The 23,238-nt window shown below is 43.7% G+C and overlaps 1 protein-coding gene across 1 annotated transcript in view; it reads left to right on the plus strand.

Annotated features, from left to right (window-relative positions):
- The window catches only part of NPAS1 (neuronal PAS domain protein 1), a 192,180-nt gene that overhangs the window by 60,326 nt on the left and 108,616 nt on the right, over positions 1-23,238 (plus strand). Inside the window, exon 3 of the mRNA XM_033955925.1 lies at positions 13,929-14,095. Within this exon, the coding sequence (XP_033811816.1) occupies positions 13,929-14,095 (167 nt within the window). The remainder of the gene's footprint in view (positions 1-13,928; positions 14,096-23,238) is intronic.

Below are 23,238 nucleotides of genomic sequence, written 5' to 3' on the forward strand. Positions count from 1 at the left end.
ACACGTCTATGCCGGTGCTTTCGGCGGAACCAATTAATCTTCTCGTACAACTACACTCTGATGCCGATCCTCTCCGACATCGGGACCGGCACCAAGCCCCCCGAGACCGAGATCAGCACCACTCTTCTTCCCCCGGTACCGTTTCCATGCGTTCTGGCAAATCTCTCTCTAAGACTCGCCACGCAGAACCATCCACACCACCGTCCCGTCCTATACACACCGACGTCAGGGACCCGGACCTCTGGGAAGAATCCCAACCCGGTACCGACAATGAGGTTTCTTCATCAGACGAGGAACCCTCCACAATCGATACCGGTTCCAAGCCTGAACAATCCTCGTTTACCAAATTTCTTCGGGAGATGTCAACAGCTCTCTCTATCCCGTTAGAATCTGACTCTAAGAAGTCACAGGCTTTCTTAGATGCCCTAGACTTCGAGCAACCCCCCAAAGAATTTCTAAAGTTACCCGTCCACGACATCTTACGGGAAACTTTCTACAAGAATTGGGAGAACCCTCTCTCGGTACCGGGGGCCCCTAGAAAACTCGATAGTCTTTACAGGGTCATACCTATCCCAGGGTTTGACAAACCCCAACTGCCCCATGAATCTCTTCTTGTCGAGTCAACCTTGAAGAAAACCCAGGGATCCATAGTAGATGACGGCAGATAAAGACCCGAATGGTCCATCCAGTCTGCCCAACCTGATTCAATTTAAATTTTTTTTTATTTTTTTTCTTCTTAGCTATTTCTGGGCTAGAATCCAAAGCTTTACCCAGTACTATGCTTGGGTTCCAACTGCCAAAATCTCTGTTAAGACTTACTCCAGCCCATCTACACCCTCCCAGCCATTGAAGCCCTCCCCTGCCCATCCTCCACCAAACGGCCATACACAGACACAGACCGTACAAGTCTGCCCAGTAACTGGCCTAGTTCCAGTGTTTATGCTTCTACCCCTCCTGGCAGAGAGGGCAAAACGATGGATAAATTTGGCAAGCGCCTCTATCAAAATGCAATGCTTGCAAACAGAGCTAATAATTACACCTTTCACTTCTCCTTCTACATGAAGCATCTGGTTCAACAACTCTCTTCATTGCAAAAGTATCTTCCTGAACGTAAGATCCCTCTTTTCCAACAACACATTTCCAGTCTGCTCCAGCTCCGCAAATTAATGGTGCGCTCCATTTATGATTCTTTCGAACTCACTTCTCGAGCATCTGCCATGGCGATCGCCATGAGACGTCTGGCCTGGCTGAGAGTTTCCGACCTCGAAGTTAACCACCAAGACCGCCTAGCTAACGCACCTTGTCTTGGTGATGAACTTTTCGGAGAGTCTCTAGATTCCACCACCCAGAAACTCTCGGCCCACGAGACCAGGTGGGATACTCTCATCAAACCGAAGAAGAAGACTCTGCCTGCTCGCCCCTATAGACAGCAGTCTTCCTACCAACACAGATTCTCAGCCAGACCTCTTCATCCACCCCCGCAACAACCTCGCCGACCTCGTCAGCAACAGCAATCTCAGGCTCGCTCCCAATCTCATCAACCTGCCAAGCCTCTCCCTCAGTCAAAACCTGCTCAGCCCTTTTGACTCCTTTCTCCAGGCATAGCCAGTCTCTCACCAGCGTTACCTCTTCCTCAACCTATCGGAGGACGCCTGCAACTTTTTCTCAGCCGTTGGGAGGTCATCACATCAGACCAGTGGGTCCTCAACATCATTTGCCACGGCTACTCTCTCAACTTCCAGACTCTTCCACCAGACAATCCTCCCGTAGAGTCTGATTCTCACTCTTCTCAAACCCTCCTCCTCCTCCAGGAGGTCCAATCCCTCCTTCTTCTCAATGCCATCGAAGAAGTCCCCCAGGACCAAAGGGGTCAGGGATTCTACTCCCGCTACTTCCTGGTACCCAAGAAGACAGGAGACCTCCATCCCATCCTCGATCTCAGGGACCTCAACAAGTGTTTGGTCAAGGAAAAGTTCAGAATGCTCTCCCTTGCCACGCTTTACCCTCTTCTCTCTCAACACGACTGGCTATGTTCCCTAGATCTCAAAGAGGCCTACACTCACATTCCAATCCATCTGACTTCACGTCGCTACCTACGATTTCAGATTCAGCACCGCCACTACCAGTACAAAGTGCTACCCTTTGGCCTCGCATCATCGCCCAGGGTGTTCACCAAGTGCCTTATTGTAGTGGCGGCCTTCCTCAGGTCTCACAACCTCCAGGTGTTCCCATACTTGGACGATTGGTTGGTGAAAGCTCCTACGTCTCCGCTTGTGCTACAGGCCACTCATCACACCATCTCTTTCCTCCATCTCCTGGGGTTCGAGATCAACTATCCCAAGTCGCATCTGCTTCCCACACAGCGACTTCAGTTCATTGGAGCCGTCCTCGACACAACTCTGATGAGGGCATTTCTCCCCTCAGACCGCCAACGGACTCTGCTCCATCTCTGCCATCAGGTGCTCCTTTGTCGCTCTATTCCTGCTCGGCAAATGATGGTCCTCTTGGGCCACATGGCCTCGACGGTCCATGTGCTTCCTCTGGCACGCCTCCACCTCAGAACACCTCAATGGACTCTGGCCAACCAATGGTCACAGACTACGGATCCTCTTTCTCATCCCATCATCTGTGACATTGTCTCTTCAGCAATCTCTTCAATGGTGGTTGAACTCCTCAAATCTCTCCAGGGGTCTACTCTTTCATCTGCCCCCTCACTCCATGATCATCACCACGGATGCCTCCCCCTATGCGTGGGGAGCTCACATGGGAGATCTTCGCACCCAGGGACTTTGGACCCCTCAGGAACGTCAACATCACATCAATTTCCTGGAACTCAGAGCCATGTTCTATGCTCTCAAAGCCTTCCAGCACCTTCTCTACCCTCAGGTCCTTCTCCTGTGCACAGACAACCAAATCGCCATGTACTACATAAACAAGCAAGGCGGCACCGGATCTCCCCTCCTCTGTCAGGAGGCCATCCGCATCTGGTCCTGGGCCACGGCCCACAGTCTCTTCCTCAAGGCTGTCTATATCCAGGGTGCACAGAACTCCCTGGCCGACAATCTCAGCCGCATCCTTCAACCTCACGAGTGGACCCTGGATCCTCCCACGCTCCACTCCATTTTTGCTCGCTGGGGCACTCCACAGGTGGACCTCTTTGCAGCTCCTCACAACCATCAGCTACCCCAGTTCTGTTCCAGACTCTTCTCTCCTCATCGTCTGGCCCCGGATGCGTTCCTGCTCGACTGGACGGATCAGTTCCTCTATGCCTTTCCTCCACTACCTCTGATGTTGCGGACGTTATCCAAACTCCGCAGGGACAAAGCCACCATGATTCTCATCGCTCCTCAGTGGCCTCGCCAACACTGGTTCTCCCTCCTGCTCCAGCTCAGCTCCAGGGAGCCCATTCCTCTCCCTGTGTTTCCTACTCTACTTACACAGCAGCATCAGTCTCTACTACATCCCAATCTGTCCTCGCTCCACCTGACAGCTTGGTTTCTCTCGGGCTGACCTCTCCTGAGAATCTGTCTCAGCCTGTCCGTCGTATTTTGGATGCTTCCAGGAAACCGGCCACCCTCCAATGTTACCATCAGAAGTGGACCCGGTTCTCCTCTTGGTGTCTACTTCATCATCACGATCCCACCTCATTGGCGGTGGAAACTGTACTGGACTACTTACTCTCTCTGTCCGACGCTGGCCTCAAGTCTACCTCAATCAGAGTCCACCTTAGTGCCATTACTGCGTTTCATGAGCCCATCCTCGGAAAACCTCTCACTGCTCATCCCCTGGTTTCCCGGTTCATGAGAGGCCTCTTCAATGTCAAACCGCCTCTGAAGCCTCCTCCAGTCGTCTGGGACCTGAATGTGGTTCTATCTGCCCTCATGAAACCTCCGTTTGAGCCTCTTGCCACAACTTCACTCAAATTTCTCACATGGAAGGTGCTTTTCCTCATTGCCATCACCTCTGCCAGGAGGGTTAGTGAGCTGCATGCACTGGTTGCTGACCCACCTTTCACTGTTTTTCACCATGACAAGGTGGTTCTGCATACCCATCCGAAATTCCTCCCCAAAGTGGTCTCGGACTTTCATCTTAACCAGTCCATTGTATTGCCTGTCTTCTTCCCTAAGCCCCATTCCCATCCTGGGGAACAGGCGTTGCACACGCTGGATTGTAAGCGGGCCCTTGCATACTACCTTGACCGTACCAGGGCTCACCGCTCTTCACCTCAGCTCTTTTTGTCCTTTGACCCTAACCGTTTAGGTCGTCCTGTCTCTAAACCAGGGGTGTCAAAGTCCCTCCTCGAGGGCCGTAATCCAGTCGGGTTTTCAGGATTTCCCCAATGAATATGCATTGAAAGCAGTGCATGCACATAGATCTCATGCATATTCATTGGGGAAATCCTGAAAACCCGAATGGATTCCGGCCCTCGAAGACCGACTTTGACACCTGTGCTCTAAACGGATGCTTTCCAACTGGCTTGCTGCCTGCATTGCCTTCTGTTATGCTCGGGCCGGTCTCTCACTGGAAGGTGCTGTCACGGCCCACAGGGTCAGAGCTATGGCTGCTTCTGTGGCATTCCTCCGCTCCACGCCCATCGAGGAAATCTGCAAGGCTGCCACTTGGTCCTCAGTTCACACGTTCACTACTCACTACTGTCTGGATGCCTTCTCCAGACGGGATGGACACTTCGGCCAATCTGTGTTACAAAATTTATTTTCCTAATGGCCAACCATCCCTCCTCCCTCTCTGTTAGCTTGGAGGTCACCCATACGTTAAGAATATGCTGCCTGCTTGTCCTGGGATAAAGCACAGTTACTTACCGTAACAGGTGTTATCCAGGGACAGCAGGCAGATATTCTTAGGACCCGCCCTCCTCCCCGGGTTGGCTTCTTAGCTGGCTTATCTTAACTGGGGACCACGCTCTCCTCCGTCGAGCGGGAAGGCACCCGCACATGCGCGGTGCGGTCAACTAGAACTTTCTAGTTAAAAGTGTCCGTACCGGGGCTTAACGTCACCCATACGTTAAGAATATCTGCCTGCTGTCCCTGGATAACACCTGTTACGGTAAGTAACTGTGCTTTATTGATATCATGTAAATAAATATCTTATTATCGATTTTGCTAATGTCTTTTTTTCTTTTTTTCAATATGTCTACACTCTTTCATCTAGTTTCATTCAATTGAGACTGAGCTGACAGAAATTTCAAACAAATTCAGTTTAGCTATCACTCAACACTTTAGTAATAGAAAAAGTACTTAGCTTAAACAGTGCTTGTGTATCGAAAAGATACCAACGTGGCCAGCGTTTCGTGGAGCTCAATTTATGTCCACTGCTTTAGGGCCATTTTTACACGTACCAAGCCACTGCTTAGAGAATATAAAATTAGTACAAGTTAATCTACTTAAAGTTCCATGTTGTAACAGATTCTTACTTACTTTTGTATAACAAACTAACAGCAGTCTCCATAAAGCTGAAAATGGCGACAGCCTCTATTTCAAGAGCTAGGCAACGTGATGACGTCAAACCGACTGACAGATTGTATTGAAGCATAACTAATTGCCGTATTGGCAACAAAAGTGCAAACAAACTAAAGTAACAAATCAGAGTAGTTAATAAAAATGTTGCCATTCTATTTGTTTATTCAACCCGTTGGGATATAAAGTATCCAAACGATTGATCCAGCGTTGTTCATGCTGGGCTAAAGATCTACGAAAATCTCCCCCTCTAGTATTTGGTCTGAACACTTCTATAATGGTAGCCCGTAATGTTAGGAAATCATGATTTTTTAGCTATACAATGTCTAGCTAATGGGGCACCCAAATTGTGGTTCTTAATAGTACTTTTGTGTTCAGTAAGACGGACACTGAATCTACGAGATATTTGTCCTATATAGATTAAATTGCACGGACATTTCAAAGCATATATAACACCTTGTGTTTTGCAATTAGAAGTATGTTTTAGGATATATTCTTTTTTTGTCTTTTGGATTCTGGAATATGTTGGTACATTCCATTATTGCGCACATCGAACATTCCCCACACTTATCATGGCCCAGATATTCTACAGCCTCCATTTTTTGATTCTGGGAAAACTGTGGGGGGCATAATATTTCTTTCAAATTTCTAGTGCGACGATAGGCAATCCTCAAAGAATAGTTCTTAAACGTTCCAGCTATTTTTAACATCTCCCAGTGCTTCCTGAGTGAGCGTGCGATTTGAAAACTGTTCTTAGAATATGTCAACACACATGTCATCTGCTTCTCACTTGTTGTAGAGTTTGTCATTTGTTTTGGTCTTAATAAAAGTTCACGGTGGTTATAGTAAGCCCTTTTATAAGCTTTAGTAATAACATTCATCGGATAACCACGTTGTAAAAACTTTACTTTCAACTGATTTGCCTGGTGCTTAAATTCAACATCTGATGTGCAAATTCTTCTAATTCTCAGGAACTGAGAAAAAGGTAAACTCTTTTTAAGAGACTTGGGATGTGCACTAGAAAAATGCAGAGTTGCATTACAGTCCGTAGGTTTTGTATACACTTTTGTGCTGAGTTCACCATCTATGATTTTAATATGCACATCCAAAAATGATATCTCAGTATTACTCCAGATGTGTGAATTTCACTTTTGGGTGACAAGTGTTGATATAGTCCAGGAACGTGCTCAATTCACCTGGACCCCCATTCCAAATCATGAAGATGTCGTCTATGTAACGAATCCACAACTTCATTTTATCATGAAAGCAAGAGGGATATATCCATTTTTGTTCAAAAGTGTCCATAAAAAGATTAGCTACCGATGGAGCCATCGTGATGCCCATCGCAATGCCAGAACTCTGTTGAAATAACTGGTCCTCGAACATGAAGAAGCTTGTTTGAAGAACTATTTTAGCTAGTTGATAAAGAAATTCAGTGGGAACCTTAGGATTATCTCTCATATCTAATGTATTCCCAATGATTTCCAGTGCTTCCTCTTGGGGTATGATGGTGTACAAAGAACAAACATCAATGGTTACCATTATGGAATGCTCATCAGGTTTAATATGATTAATTATTCTCAAAAATTCAGTTGTATCCTGTATGTATGAAACAGTTTTTTTCACTGCATCTTGAAGAAATTTATCAATATAAATTGAGGAGGCTTCTAGAAGAGCACCTCTGTTTGAAACTATCGGCCTACCCGGAGGAGTACTCAGAGATTTATGAATTTTTGGAAGCAAGTAGAAAATAGGAATTTTTGGATGCTGAACATTGAGAAAACGAAATTCTTTTTTGGTTAAGAAACCTTTATCTAAGGCATTTTTTGTAAGTTTATTAATTTTAAGTTGTATTTCTTCCGTAGGGTCTGAAGGTAAAACTATATAGTCTTCACTAAAGAGCTGTTTGTGAGCTTCTTTCAGATAGTCCTCTTTATTCATCAGGACTATTTTTCCACCTTTATCAGCTCTTCTGATAGGAAGAAGGCCAATGATTGGAGTCAGGGAGCAGCACAACCACGCCGAATATCTCAGTCTGTGAATACGACTGTGCGTGGGCTCCGTTACTGAGGCCTCTTCCTACACACACATTTTCTAGTATATAAGTGATATACACTTTTTCATATATATGGGAATATTGTGAGTATTAATATTTTGTGATAACCTTTCCCATTAGGGGACTGTATTTGAGTGTAGTAAATAAAGATATCATCATTAATGCAGAAAAACCTCTCCCTCAAATCTGTCAGCTCCCTCCCCCCATCCCCCTTGCAGCGATGCAGCGACTCAGGCATTGCCCTCAAAGAAGATCCAACCCAGCGTCCAAGGGCCCTTTGACTCTTATAGGCCCCAGAAGAAAGAAATGAAATGCCCTAACCACAAGTCTCATGACCTAGTACCTACAAAAAAAAAAGAAGGAGAAAAGAAGAAGAAAGAAAGATAGAGAGATCTGAGAAAGGGGGAGCCACCAGGCGACCTAGCAGGCACACCACCGCCCAAAATATAGGCACCCACCCAGCCATGTAGGAATCTTCCCCCCAAGTACTTTTAAATTATCCTCCATACCCCCTAGTACTTTTAAAATACCTCCCTCCCTGCTGCTGCCGCACATTTTAAAACACCCTCCCGCCCGCCACCACTGCTGCCGCAGTAGTACCTGGTGGTCCAGTGTGTATTCCTCCCTTGCTAGCGGCACACAGGTCAGGAGCGCAAAAGTCAGGAGCAAGCTTTCTGCAGTCCCACCTGGCCCCGTGGTGCTATCTGAATGGATGCCATCTGTTCTCGCAGTCCTGCAGATCCAAGCAGGAGCGCGGAAAGCTTGCTTCTGACTTCCGCGCTCCTGACCTATGCACTGCTAGCGAGGGAGGGATACACACTGGATCACCAAGTACTACGGTGGCGGTGGGCAAGCAGGTGTTTTAAAATGTGCAGCAGCGGAAAGATTATAAACTATAGTTTTACCTCATGCAAAATTGTCATTTCTTTAACAAGACATTAACTATTTTTTTATGAGGCCTCCAAGTAACTACAAATCCAAAATGTAACCCTGCAAAGGGTTTGAGTTTGAGACCACTGTTTTAAGTGGTTAATGTGGCTTCATCCTCTGTAGATGTACCAGGAAGTGTAGATCAGGGGTGCCCACACTTTATGGGCTTGCGAGCTACTTTTATAATGACTAAGTCAAAATGATCTACCAACAATAAAATTTTTAAAAAAACACAAAGCACACTGAAAGGCAGAGAAAATGTTAATTATTCATATTCCGGGTTTTTTCAAAGAGGTCACGGCAGATGATTCTATGCAATGTCACCTCAGTAACAAAATACAAAAATAGACAAATATACCCCCTCCCTTTTTACTAAACCACGATAGTAGGTTTTAGCACAGGGAGTTATGCTGAATGCCTCGCACTGCTCTCAATGCTCATAGGCTTCCTGCACTATAAAACGTTATTGCGGTTTAGTAAAAGGGAGCCATAGTGCAAAATATAGACAGCAGATATAAATTCTCAAAACAGACACATTTTGATCACAATTGAAAATAAAATATTTTTTCCTACCTTTGTTTGGTGATTTCATGAGTCTCTGGTTGCACTTTCTTCTTCTGACTGTGCATCCATTCTTTCTTCCTTTTCTTTCAGCCTCCTGTATGTTTCCTCTTCTCCAGACCTCATTCTCTCCCCCAACTTTTTCTTTCTGTCTCCCTGTTCCCCCTTCTTTCTGTCTCCCTGTCTGCCCCCTTTCTTTCTCCGTGCCCTCCCCCAAACCACTCGGTTTGCTGCCACCGCCATCGGGGAACAGCCCCCAAGCCACCGCCGTCCCATGCTTTCCCTGCAGAAGCGTAGTACTGACCAACATTCCGCTCCCTGACGTCAATTCTGACATAGGAGAGGAAGTTCCGGGCCAACAAGGCATTTCTCCCCATTCCATCCAGCCTGAGCCCCATCTCTCCTTGATCCAGCATTTCCCTTTTGTGTCTGTCAGAATCACCCTTCTTTGTGTCCATCTCACCTATATCCACTTTTTCAGAATCTTCATTTGTCTCTGTCCTTGTCTTTACCCCATGTTTACCATTTGCCCTTTCAATGTCTTTATCTCCCCACCACACACACTTTTTCAGCATTACTTCTATGTCTCTATTTCACCTCCTATTCATGTACCCTATGTATCTCTAAACTTATTTAGTAGATCCTGCTTACCCTTTGTGTCACTATCTCCATTTTCAACTTTCCCCCCTTTTCCTTTGTTAATACACCCTGTAGCCAGAATCTTTCCACCCTCCCTCCACTCCGGCCCAGCCTAGTATTAAATATTTCCTTTTGTTTCCCTCCCCTCTCTCTTTCTCTCTCTTCGTCTCCCTCACCCACGAGTCCTGCATCTGGCCCTCTCCCTTCTACCTGCACCCGGCAACACCCCCTGCTCCGCGGCTCTCTTCAGCAACTCGTCAGCAACGGTGATCAAGACAGGCTGCCGACATCGAGGCCTTCCCTCTACGAGTCCCGCCTTTATGGAAAAAGGAAGTTGAAACAAGCGGGACTCGCAGAGGGTAGGTCCCGACGTCAGAAGCTGTTGGAAAATCATGTTGCCCTTTCATATGACACTATATTATTTGGAACTTCAATGAGATTTAAAAGCCAAATTTCAGCTAATAATAGTGAACTTTTATTAATTTTAACAGGGGTTGCCGTTCAGCAGATTACAGGGAATTGGAAAGATTATACTAAATTAAGTTATACTTTTTGGTGGAATTCAGTGTGCCATATTTATAAGATGGAAAGGGTATTTGCATTGCAACAGGGTAATTATAATAACTTTAAAAAGATTTGGGGACCATTGGCGATTTATTCTAGTGATCAGACATCTTAAACACCAAAATATTGAATAAGATAAGGGGGAGGGATTTTGAAGGATTATAATTGACAATTGTTATTAATTGGTATATGGGTGGGAGGGGGGCTTCTTATATAATAATTTATTTGAAGTAACACAAATTGGTATCTGGGAGGGTGGGATGGGTTTCTTTATATAATTATTTATTTGGAATAATATAAATAAGAATGTCAAGTGATGATTTAAGGTCTTTCTTATTGATTGTTGTACACTTGTTGTAATTTTTTGAAAATGAATAAAGATATTTAAAAAAAAAGAAGCTTGTGTCGATCGCTGCTGCTGAGTTGCCGAAGAGAGCCGTGGAGCAGGGGGTGTGGCCGGAAGCAGGGAGAAGGGAGAGGGCCAGATAGGAAGGCTGCTGGAAGAGGTAGAAGTTCCGGAGTATGACACCGACCCGGGCCAGGATGATTTCTTTTTCAGGCTGCTGATGCCGCCGCCATGCCCCCCTCCCCCCCCCCCCCCCCCCCGCCCCCACAATGACAAAAAAACAGTCTAAAGTGGATGCCCAGCGTCAGCGTCTTTGACTTTGTGGAGAGGAAGACTGATAGGCTCATTAGATCAGGACGGCAACACGAGTCTATCACGGAGCCCGGGATGGGCTCTGCGATCGACTCACGTTGCCTTCCTGAGCTACCGGTCAATCGTGATCGACGTATTGGGCACCCCTGGTGTAGATAATACACAACTATGCCCAGCTTGTCCTTTGATTCATGGTCCAACAGTAAGTGCAACTGGTTTCCTGTTTCCAGTATACAGTTTAAGTGGCTCCTAGGTTTTACCTTACAGATTGTCTTGAGAAGAGCAGTTAGGTATCTCTGTCTCCTATGCTTGCTTGGGCTTAGATGGTGAGGGTCTTGGACATTGATTTCTCTTAGATATCTAGAGCCACAAATTCCTTAATCCAATGTGATAAAGCCAGTATTGGATTGGCCTATTTTATCAACCTGGGGTGAATTGGCAACCTAAGGTGGGGAGGGAGCACAGCTGCTATGGATGATGTTTCTGTGTATATATTACCATCACCAAAGCAGCTATTCTAATATTTGCATATACACTACAGCTTTCATTCATTTTAAACAGATTTTTCAGAAATGCTTCCACCAGCCATATCTTATGTGTAAATAGCTGTGTGTATCATTGTTGGCATATAATCATCATCCAATCTGCTTTTTTAATTATTTTAAATAAATATTAGTAATTTTTAATAGTTTTTAATTATTTTTAAGTCATAATTTTAAGATTTTACTAAAAAAATGTTTGTGTTGTTAGCTATAATTACTTCATAGATAAGGAAAAGAATCACTAGCTTAAAGCCGTTGATTTTCAGCTTGCAGTTGTAGTGAATTTCTCTTCTTAGTGTCGGCAAGGGACTGGCCAACATGTTTCGCCCTTAGGCTTTATCAAGATCATCCCCCTCTTCAGATCACCACGTACCATCCTGACTCATAGAACTTTGGATTCCAAAGTTTCTGACAAATCTGCTTAAAATGAATGAAAGCTGTATATGCAAATATTAGAAGGGCTGCTTTGGTGATGGTGCTAAAAGCTAATTTTGGCTAGCTGACTATTTCTGTGTATATATTGGCACTGCAGAGCGTGAACATTGAGGAAGTGCTGAGTTTGGGGAATTATATGCATTGGGGTAAAAGGAATGAGGGATAGACCATGCATTTAGGGAGGTCTGGTGGATGTTTTAAATCAGTGAGGACGTATAGACTAGATAACTGGAAGAAAATGTGCATTCATTTTTACAATATTTTATTTTTATCAGTCTTTTCTGAGAGGTAAAATAATATTGTACCAGCTGAACTCAGGGTACTGATTATTACCCAGCCTATCCATGTGATTTTTAATTTTTTGCCCACCTACTAAAGAGGTGGTCCAAGGATGGGGCAGATCATTCAATTTCCTCAGTTTTCTTAAATATTTTTCCAGGCATATCCTCTTCCCTTCGTCTTCTCCTTAATTGTTAACTTTTCTTTATACAGTTGTAGTTCTTCCCCTCTATTCCTTTTGTTCCTGTAAGTTGTTGTCCATTGTTTGTCTTGTATGTACTTCTCTATGTTTTGCACCCCATTTTTTTTTTCAGTTCAATAAAATTTTATTGGTTTTTAGAAAACAGAATAACACCAAGACAAATACAAGAGCTTCCAAGGAAGCATAGGTTATAAACCGGGTGATGACACCCATCAAGTATATCCATTTACAGAATGAAAATTGGCAGCACTAAAATTGTGTTTTTCCCTTCTAAACATCATCATCTGCTGTATGAACTATGGCTTCAACAACTAAAAGCAAGAGACACAAACAAGCCAGACCCACCATCTCCGGTGAAAACTTCCAACTCAGAGGCATCCGACAAAACCGAATCTCCCTCCATGTCTGATCTGTGGGAAGCAATAAAAACAGTATAAGACCTCATGCACCCCATTTTTTTATCTACAGTGCTTAGAAAGTTTTATAAGCGTTTTTATCAAATTTTAAACAAACTATAAACTGAGATGGAGGGACAAGGGATGTATTTTTATTTTATTTCAAAACGTGGCAATCCTCTTGTCCCTCCTTCTGCAATGTGTGTATGTATAGATGTAGTTTGGAATGGTAAGAGTATAGAGGGGTTACATTGGTTGTGGTGAGAAGGAGGGAAAGAGATTGAGACTTGATATACCTCTTGGACAAGGTGTATTAAGCAGTTTACAATCAGGAAGTCAAGCATTTTCCTGGGGCAGTGGAAGTTTATGTGACTTGCCCAGGGTTACAAGGAGCAGCGCAGTGTTTGAACCCACAACCTCAGGGTGTTGAGGGTGTAGCTCTAACTAAGGTTACCATATGGCTCCAGAAAAAGGAGGATGGATTGAGACATCCGGGTTTTACTTCTACTGAAAGCAGTGGAAGTAAGGAGGACAGATAGAGACATTTGGGCTTTACTTCTATTGAAAGCAATGGAAGTAAAATCTGGATGTCTCAATCTGTCCTCCTTTTTCTGCAGCTATATGGTAACCCTACGGTCTAACCCAGGGGTGGGCAGCGCCAGTCCTCGAGGGCCAGAAACCAGTCGGGTTTTCAGGATTTCTCCAACGAATATGCTTTGAAAGCAGTGAATGCAAATAGATCTCATGCATATTCATTGGGGAAATCCTGAAAACCCGACTGGATTCCAGCCCTCGAGGACCGGAGTTGCCCACCCCTGCTCTAACCACTACACTAATTCAACACTAGCATCCAGAACATTTGGGGAGTGTTAGTACACTGTAGCCTTTGCTTTTTGATATTTATGCTGACTGTTCCTGTGAATGAAACACTATATGGACATACACTGCTGTGGAGTTTTTTTGAGCCCATGAAGCATTAACTGAGGCTTTTTCTCCACATATTTATATGCTATGTTTTGCTTAGTGTAAAATACTGCGTTTCTCTCTCACCCTATATTGTACTACATAGTGATCAGTGGAGTGATCACTGTGTCAAGCATAATTTTTGCTTCTTCTTTGAGTATTGTACCCCCAAACTACATCTCTGTTTGTGTGTGTGAGTGTGTTTTCATATGCCTCTTCTTTCTCTGCAGGTAGAGCTCACAGGGAGCAGTGTGTTTGATTACATTCACCCTGGAGACCACTCTGAAGCTGCAGAACAGCTGGGATTGAAGCTGCCTCCCAAAAGTTCCAAGTCAGCCAGTCACAAGCCTTCCTGCATCACTTCCTCCTCTTCCTCTCTGCTTCATACATCAGATACTGGTAATAATATTTTCTGTTTCTTTTTTGCCTATGTTGTTATTGCTTAATCTTACTTTCTTTTTTCTTTACGATCATATACTTGGATGTTTTATTAAAAGTTGCATTAAAAAAAAATTAATCTGAAAACTTACCTAATAAATAATATCCTAAATTTACCTCTTAAACTTAGCTTCCATCCTCTCTTTTCGTACCATTTTCAAGACTGTTCAGCCCTTTCATTTTCTCCTCTCCTCCTCTCACACTCTTCCTATCACATTCTTCTCTTACTTTGGTCACTTTCAGGCTCATATTTGGTCTGCGGCGATACCGAAAATGCAATGCTGGTACCATATCTGGCCACTGGCATTGAATTTCCAGTCTATTTTTGGCTGGTGGAAACATAGCTGATGATACCAATTATAACAGACTAGCCTGGTGTTGCATGCTGGCCCGGACTTCCAGGAGAGATTAGTAAATGTATTCAGGACACAGTTTCACATGAACAAAAATCTTTCTTTTTATTATGTTTGCCTCACCAAAAATGGAAAAGGTGATGGCTTACCTCAGCCAAACTTCTTCACTCCTAGGCACCCTTCTAGTTCCCTAGGCTCTGCTTTAGCCTAGGGAGTCCGGGAGTTCCTCTTTCTCTCAGGGCCCTCTCTCACTGATTCTGGTCTATGCAGAAATACTCCTCCTTTCCTGAGTCCTACCCCTTGGACTCAACACTGATCTGCAAAGCTCAGGGCATTCTGGGACCTGTAGTTTTCTCCTCTTTTGCTTAACGCCCTCTGCTGCTTAGTTCATAACTACATTCTGGGAGGGAAAACTCCTGAATCTGTCACACTAATATTCATTGGTTAGCTAACTCTCAACAGCCAAAGATATACCACCCTTTTAGGCAGTTGTCTTCGACTGCCGAACTTAGCCGGTGAGCTACTGAGTATTGGTGGTGACCAATCATGTCACATGACATACCGGCCACTGGCCAATCCAGAGACCAGAATATTCAGCATGAGATAGCTGGCTCTTTTCCACTGAATATTGGCAGATAACTAGCTACGTTCTATTTAGCTGGCCAGGAGCCGTTCCTGGCCAGCTAAATAATGATGAATATTGGGCCCTTTCTACATTTTAGCCTTACTATTCCTCCTGTTTCCTTTTCTCTTCCAGCTCAATCAAAAATATTGGTTGGGCTTAGGTCTCAGTGATCCACCCCATTCCACTACACAGTACAGAAACTGAAAAACCTCAGCAAAGTCCAGTACAGTGACAAGAAATATTTTCCCAAGTATATAACTAGAATGACTCAGATACAATGAAAAATCAATGATAATAGATAGTAATACTTTTACTTGAATTAATGCATGATGTCAAATTGTGTGATACAAGAACAGCACATGCTCTACAGGTTAAATAGAAGGAAAAAGCCTCAGAAAAGGGCCCTCCCACCTCCACTAAAAGTGGTTTCTTGAAGATGGCTGAGCAGTCACCTCATTTGCAAAAAAATGCTCAACCACATTTCACTAGTACCTGGCCAAAACCCAAAGAGTAGCAACATTCCATGCTACTGATCCAGGGCAAGCAGTGGCTTCCCCCATGTCTTTCTCAATAACAGACTATGGAGTTTTCCTCCAGGAAATTGTCCAAACATCTTCTTAAAACCAGCTACACTATGTGCTCTTACCACAACCTCTGGCAATGCATTCCAGAACTTAACTATTTTCTAAAGGAAAAATATTTCCTCTTATTGGTTTTAAATGTATTTCCCTGTAACTTCATCGAGTGTCTCCTAGTCTTTGTAATTTTTGAGGAGTGAAAAATCAATCCACTGGTACCCGTTCTACTCCATTCAGGATTTTGTAGACTTCAATCAAATCTCCCCTCCGCCGTCTCTTTTCCAAGCTGAAGAGCCCCAACTGTTTTAGTCTTTCCTCGTACGAGAGGAGTTCCATTCCCTTTATCATCTTGGTCGCTCTTCTTTGAACCTTTTCTAGTGCCACTTTATCTTTCTTGAGATAAGGAGACCAGAATTGAATGCAGTACTACAGGTGAGGTTGCACCATGGAGCGATACAGAGGCATTATAACATTTTTAGTTTTGTTAACCATCCCTTTTTTAAATAATTCCTAGTTTCTTGTTTGCTTTTTTGGCCGCAGCCATACATTGTACGGAAGACTGTGTATCATGAAGATACACAGGGCTCCTTTTACTAAGCCACTTTAGGGCATTAACGCGCAGAATAGCGCGTGCTAAATTGCTGCGCACGCTAGACACTAATGCCACCATTGAACTGGCATTTGTTCTAGCCACAGCTTAGTAAAAGGATCCCACAGTCTTCACCAAAAACTGCTGCATGATTATGTTTACTTCATTTGCTAATACAAAAAATAGTCTAAAAGATCTCATTTTCATTGTCATGGCATGTTTCATGATATTATTGCTGATAGTAACCAAATAACACAAATACTTGAGCTTTATATTAGAGAATGACACGGGGAGCGATCCCCGCAGGGAGCCGCGGCGTGGCTGCGGTTTGGCTGCGGGCTATGGAGACTCCATAGCCAAATTGCCGCAGACACGGGGACAAAAGTTTTCACCGCCCGCAAAAACGGTGAAAAGATTTGTCCCCGCAGGCAAATGTACCCCCTTCTATGTACCGCTATTTACCTTGTCTTCACTGTGAGTCTTTGGTTCGGGACCGGGTGTCAGATTTTTTCCGGCGGCCATGTTTGTCTCCCCGTGGTCTGTCTCCTCAACCCGACTTGCACGTTGCCGCATTGATTCCGCCCCCTAATATACAGGCTCTTTATTGGTCAGTTCTTTTTGCTCAAAGAAGAGGACCAATCGCTACTGCCACACCTGATATTTAATGGGTTGTAGTGCAGCAGTAGCGATTGGATTTCGGAGCCGAGCCCAGGATTTGAATTTTGTTTGCAGTCGCTGCCTCGCTTGGATTCACTCGTTTCACTTCGTCAGGTACAAGTAAGTGTTCTCCCCGGCTAATTTAGATGACCACCCAGCTAATCCTGCTGCTGCCGCCGATGCTCCTTCCCGGGCTAACTCGCCACCGAAAATTTTGTTTGATGCCTGCCTTTTTTTGCCAGCATGCTTTTACTTGCTTTGGGCCTTCCTCGTTGCCGGATCCTGCCTACTTTCTGTTTCCGCGAAGGCAGGACCCGGAAGCGAGGAAGGCCCGAAGCAAGTAAAAGCAGCAAGTGTAGTGGTATACCATTTGAGGGAAAAAAAAAAACGCACGGACGTCGGACCTGATTCTGCTTGCTCTCGCCACGGACACGGACCGACACGGACCTCAGATTTTTAAGGCGGTACAGGTTTAGATCCGCCAGGTCCGTGAGGTCCGCGTTTTACCCCTTCCCCAACCTTGGTGTTTATTGTGGTCAGCCAGGAAGAATGAAATCAAAAAGTTCGAGTTTAGTCAAGCTGTGATTTGAACTTTATAGGCTTTTTTTTTTTTCATCCTTTAACTGGCAGGCAGAAGAATGCTCCATTTATTAATCTTGCAAAGTCTGATACAGGAAAAGCTAGAAGTGCATCAAGATTTAAGGAGCTTGGGGTGTGCAAATCTACTTAATGCAGAGATTACAGTAAAACAAAATCACTTTTCTATTTCACTGCAGCTCTATGAGGTTCTTTTGCCCTTAGCTATAGTCAAATGATGGATAGGAATATGTTTATTTCATTTAAGTTAAGGGAAAACAATATTTTTTCTGAGTATCCTTTAAATAATGGTTCACAAATTAATTCAGCCTGTTTTAAGGCTGGGTTTTGTTTTTCATATTATTGCTTCTATTTTTATAATCCTTAAAAAATAAGGGGCAATTTTCCAAGTGGGTTCTTCCTCGTAGGCACCCTGAGACTGTACAGGGAACGCCTATTCTATAGCAGTGAATGGGCTCCCAGGTTCCATTACAGAATGGTAGCATATAGCCTTAGATTCAGGCGCCTTACAGTTAAAGCAGCCATAGAGCATGTCCACTTGTGGGAGAAATGATTTTATTTTCAGTTTAGTGATCAAAATGTGTCTGTTTTGAGAATTTATATCTGCTGTCTATATTTTGCACTATGGCCCCCTTTTACTAAATCGCAATAGCGTTTTTTAGCACAGGGAGCCTATGAGAATTGAAAGCAGTGCAGGGCATTCAGCGCATCTCCCTGCGCTAAAAACCGCTATTGCGATTTAGTAAAAGGGGAGGGGGTATATTTGTCTATTTTTGTATAGTTGTTCCTGATGTGACATTGCATAAAATCATCTGCCTTGATCTCTTTGAAAACCTGCGGAATATATATGGGGTGGGGGAAGATTAGTGATAGAAAAATTGTATGAAAAATGACTATTTTCAATTTAGTGATCAAAATGTGTCAGTTTTGAGAATTTATATCAGTTATCTATATTTTGCATTATATTTGTCTATTTTTCTATAGTTGTTTCTGAAGTGACATTGCATATTTTAGTCATCTGTCTTGACCTCTTTGAAACAAATATTAATTAATATTTTCTCTGCATACAGTGTGCTTTGTGTTTCTCTTAATTTTGTGGTTACCATAATGAATAATATTATATACAGTAGTGATGCTGATGTTTTAAGATTTTGGAGAAATAAACAAGAATGCTGGCCAAAATTAGCAAAAGTTGCACCAGGGATACTGTGCATTCCAGCTACCAGCACATCTTCAGAGAGGGCATTCTCTATTGCAGGAAGGACTGTGGAAGAAAGGAGAACTAGACTGAATCCAGAGATTGTGGATGATTTGTTGTTCATCTATGGGTTAAAAAATAAGGACAATTAAAAGTACAGGTTGTGTTTTGTTTTTGTATAGTTAACTAAGTTGTAAAGTTGTAAAGAATGTTTCCTTTATACGTTAATAAAGATAAGTATATAAAATCATACCTGTTTGAGGCTTTTATGCATGCTGCGGTGACGGTGACGGGGCGGTGAATGGGATGGCAGTGGTGGTGACGGGGCGGTGAAAGGGATGGCGGTGGCGGGGCGGTGAAGGGAATGGCGGTGACGGGGCGGTGCAGAGGATAGTCGGCCGGTGACGGGGACAAATTTTTCCCCCGTGTCATTCTCTACTTTATATTCTTTCATATCACATTTAAGATTCAATTTTAAATACCCATTTTGAGTTAAGAGCCTTCATGTCCTTCCTTCTTTGCAATAGTCACAAGTCAGTGCATGAATAGCACAAAAAAATGTAACCACAAAAAATATTGAAATATAAAACCCATCTATATGGGCCACGTCAGGAGTAAAATTGGAACAAACTGTGAATGTACAAAACAGAAAATGACATAATTACATAACTAACCCTCTCCTTTACAAAGCCGCGCTAGCGTTGTTAGCGCCGGCCACCACGTAACAGCTCCGATACTCGTAGAATTCCTACCCTCCAGAAATCTTCCCCTGATTGATTGATTTATCTGTTTATTCATCACTTGCAGGACCAAGCAGTTTACAATCTAAAATTAGACTGAGGAAAAAAACTCCATTAGTTGCCAGGAAAGAGACCAGCATTTATCCAGAGAAAACAGAAAACAGTTCAGATGGATTCCTCAGGTGGAGATACTTCAGATTCATGTCATATTAGCAGCAGATGCCTATCTGAAGGGGGTCGTTGTTCAACATGGTATATGGCATTTAAGGGGGGGATGGGAGCTTCAGGCTTTGCCTCCCCTTCTGCTTCTGGTGGCTTAGGCACTCATTTGGAGAGTTTTATGGAGCAGAAATTCTGGCAGGAGCCAGAGAAATTGGACTTGGAATCCTCAGAGAAGCGCAACCGCATACCAGTGGACAAATACCAGAAGCCAGTGCATGAGACCCTGCCAGAACCCTCTAGGCAACCTGGGCCGTGGTTCACTCCCGAATTCATACACATGATGTATGAAGCCTTTTTAGGTTTCAAAGGCTGACCTAACCCCGCAGGGTCCTCGGCAGAGATAGCACCAGGATTATTAGCAAAAAGGTGCAGGGCCCACCCCAAGGAGCCATGCAGATTTCACAGGAACCCAAGCTCTGGTGAACTCAGAGGATGAAGGTTCAGAGTCCATGCCCAAAAAGCATCAGAGGAGAAGAGAATGTCGAGGCTGGCATAGGAAGATCACTCTCTCCTCCTCCCTTCCCCAAATCTGATGTCACCTGTGGCGCCCATGGCAACCATCTTTCAGAGGTAGAAATAAACAACAACTCTTCCCAATTCCCCATCTGCTGCATCCCTCCTGGAAAGTGTCTAGAAGTTCTCAGACATCATCTCAAGAACCAAGGAACAATATGACTCCACTTTCATCATAGGAGACCTCAAATTCAACCTCAAACTCTCAAACCCTGAAATTCCTTGGCCTCTTAAATGAGCTAGACCTCAAATCCTTGTTTCAACAATCCACAAATGTAAAGGGCCATCGGTTAGATCTACTCGCCTTCTCCATTTCAGCAAAAAATACAAGCTACCTAGAATTTAATTCCCTATCCAAAGTACCTTGGTCAGACCACCTACAGGAATTCAACATACATATTCTGGAAAGAGATATCAATAACCAAACCGCCCCCCTGAGTAGCCACTTATTATAGAAAAAAAGTAGCCCCAGAAACATACTGGAATGAAATAGACAACTCATTTCCATCCCTCCTCATCCCTGACCAAGACTTCCTGTACCATTGGAATACAGTGTTCCCCCGGTCATTCGCAGTCGGCGGTTCGCAGTCCCAGTCAATTAGCGGCATTTTCCCACCGCGACCGCCGAGCAGAGTGGACAGCTGGAGAGGCAGGAGGGAGCAGCTGGAGCACTGGTGAATGAAGGAAATCACTCACTGTATGCTCTGACCGCCTTTTCCTGCACTAAAGTCGGGCTTTACCAATCAGGAGCTGCGTGTCAAAGATACAGTAATAAGAAAGCAATAATACCCATGTGGATAACAGGATAGGTGAATAATATGTTTAAAGATGTGTATATATATGATAACCCATATCAAGAAAATAATAAAATACAGGTAATGGTTAACAGCCCTTCATATTGTGAATTGGGGACACATCTAATGGTATAAAGGGTGTAATAAAAATGTATATAAAACCAGGAGAAAAAAAATGTTAATTTAGAGAAATCTTAAACATTATGATGTTGAACCAATGAAAGCAGGATCAGGTAGTGTATGATTTGAACATATAAACCAGAACTAAACACAACAAAACTGACTAGGAACCTACTGGATTTTTGCTAAAATCGCATACAGAGCATGTAAGTGAAGGGTATGTGAAGTAAATAATGGTCCAGCCTTACAAAACGAACGTGGTGTGGAACTAAAAATAAATTTAGAGAACATGACCAGGCGGGATAGATTATGGTGCAGCTTTAGGGAAAAAAAACAACAAAAAGTAGCCAAACCGAATGGATTATAGTGCAGCCTCAAAAAATTAAACCAAACATGTGTGACAATAAAAAGTATGGCCCAGCGGGTTAAAATAGAATGCGACCTTAAAAATTTAACTTAGTACTTTAATATCGGAGCAAGGAACTAAAATAGGTAGTTTAACAAATTGACTGAACATAAAACCGCCGGACCCGCAGAATTAAGAAAATTAAAAACTTACCAAGTGCCTGTTTGTTTAGCACCCCAAGAATCGCACGCCAAGATTCACTGCCAAAAGTAAAGCGTCTCAAAAAATGAGTGAAAAACAGTCGCAAAACTGTTGTGAATTTAACAAGAATGAAGCTCAAATGTAATAGGTGAATGGGCTAGTCAGAAAATTAGCGTAGCACATGGAGCAACGTAGTGACGCATGGGACGCTGTTTGAAAGATAAGGGAGAGAACAAATCAGCAGGTTAGTGGGCATATGCCTGAATTGACAATATGGGATGAATAAAAGCTAAATCAAAAAAACATAGGCAAGTAAGTGTGTACGACGTATCGAGTCTATACAAAACTTACAAAGAATATGTATTAAAAAGTGCGGATGGAAAAAAGGGGGGAAGGTAGAATTGTGTAACATGTCATAGATGTATCCTGAGGTTAAAAAGTGGGTCTATGCAGAGCTTAACCAAAAATTATATATCTATATGGAACTGATATATAACTATGAATGGGACATGAAAATTAAGCTTATAAACTATGTGACTTCTCAATGGACTTCCTGTACCATTGGAATACAGTGTTCCCCTGGTCATTCGCGGTCGGCGGTTCGCAGTCCCAGTCATTTGCGGTATTTTCCAACCGCGACCGTCAAGCAGAGAGGACAGCTGGAGAGGCAGGAGAGAGCAGCCGGAGCACCGGCGAGTGAAGGAAATCACTCGCTGTATGCTCCGACCGCCTCTTCCTGCACTAAAGTCGGGCCTTACCAATCAGGAGCTGCGTGTCAAAGGATATCACTTTCACCATCAGTGTTCATCCTTCTAATGCAATCCTGGGGAGACAGCCTAGATCTCACACAAATAAAACATTTCACCTATGCAGACAACGTAATGATCATGTTACCTGTAATGGCTGCATTAGCCAACACCCTCATCACTGTCAAGAAATGTGTCCACACAATAGAAAACTGGACTTCAACTCACTGCCTCAAACTAAATAAGAACAAAACCAAATTCCTTTGGTTGGGACCCTCAACTGACCATGATTAGGTGGCAGCCTTGGATCTTGGAGAAGATCCAAGGATGAGACGGTTATTCAAACCCTTCAGCCTGCAAGGTTTGATTGTGGAGGTGCACCAGGAGCTAAAGTTGGAGCTGCCTCAAGCCTCCATGGCTCAGTGCTTGCTCTGAGTAGTACCAAAGAACAGAATGCCTGTTTTCCCTCACATCTAGAGATTACTAAGATGTTAATGGATCACTGGAATGTTCCTGAGGGATCCTTAGGATACCTAAATCCATGACTAAGCTCTACCCAATGGATGCTGAGTTTCAGCAGTAGTTTGCTACACCTAAAGTGGATTTGTTGGTGGTGCAGGTTATGAAGTGCATCTTATTCCCTAGTGAAGGGGTTATAGACTTCAAAGATGCACAGGACTTCAGAATAGACTTTATCCTCAGGAGAGATTCTGGAAGACTGGAAGGTGGCAAATGTTACATCGATCTTCAAAAAAGGTTCGAGGGGAGATCCAGGAAACTACAGACCGGTGAGTCTGATCTCGGTACCGGGAAAGATGGTAGA

This window comes from Geotrypetes seraphini, chromosome 8 (assembly GCF_902459505.1).
Source record: "Geotrypetes seraphini chromosome 8, aGeoSer1.1, whole genome shotgun sequence".
Classification (NCBI taxonomy): Eukaryota; Metazoa; Chordata; class Amphibia; order Gymnophiona; family Dermophiidae; genus Geotrypetes; species Geotrypetes seraphini.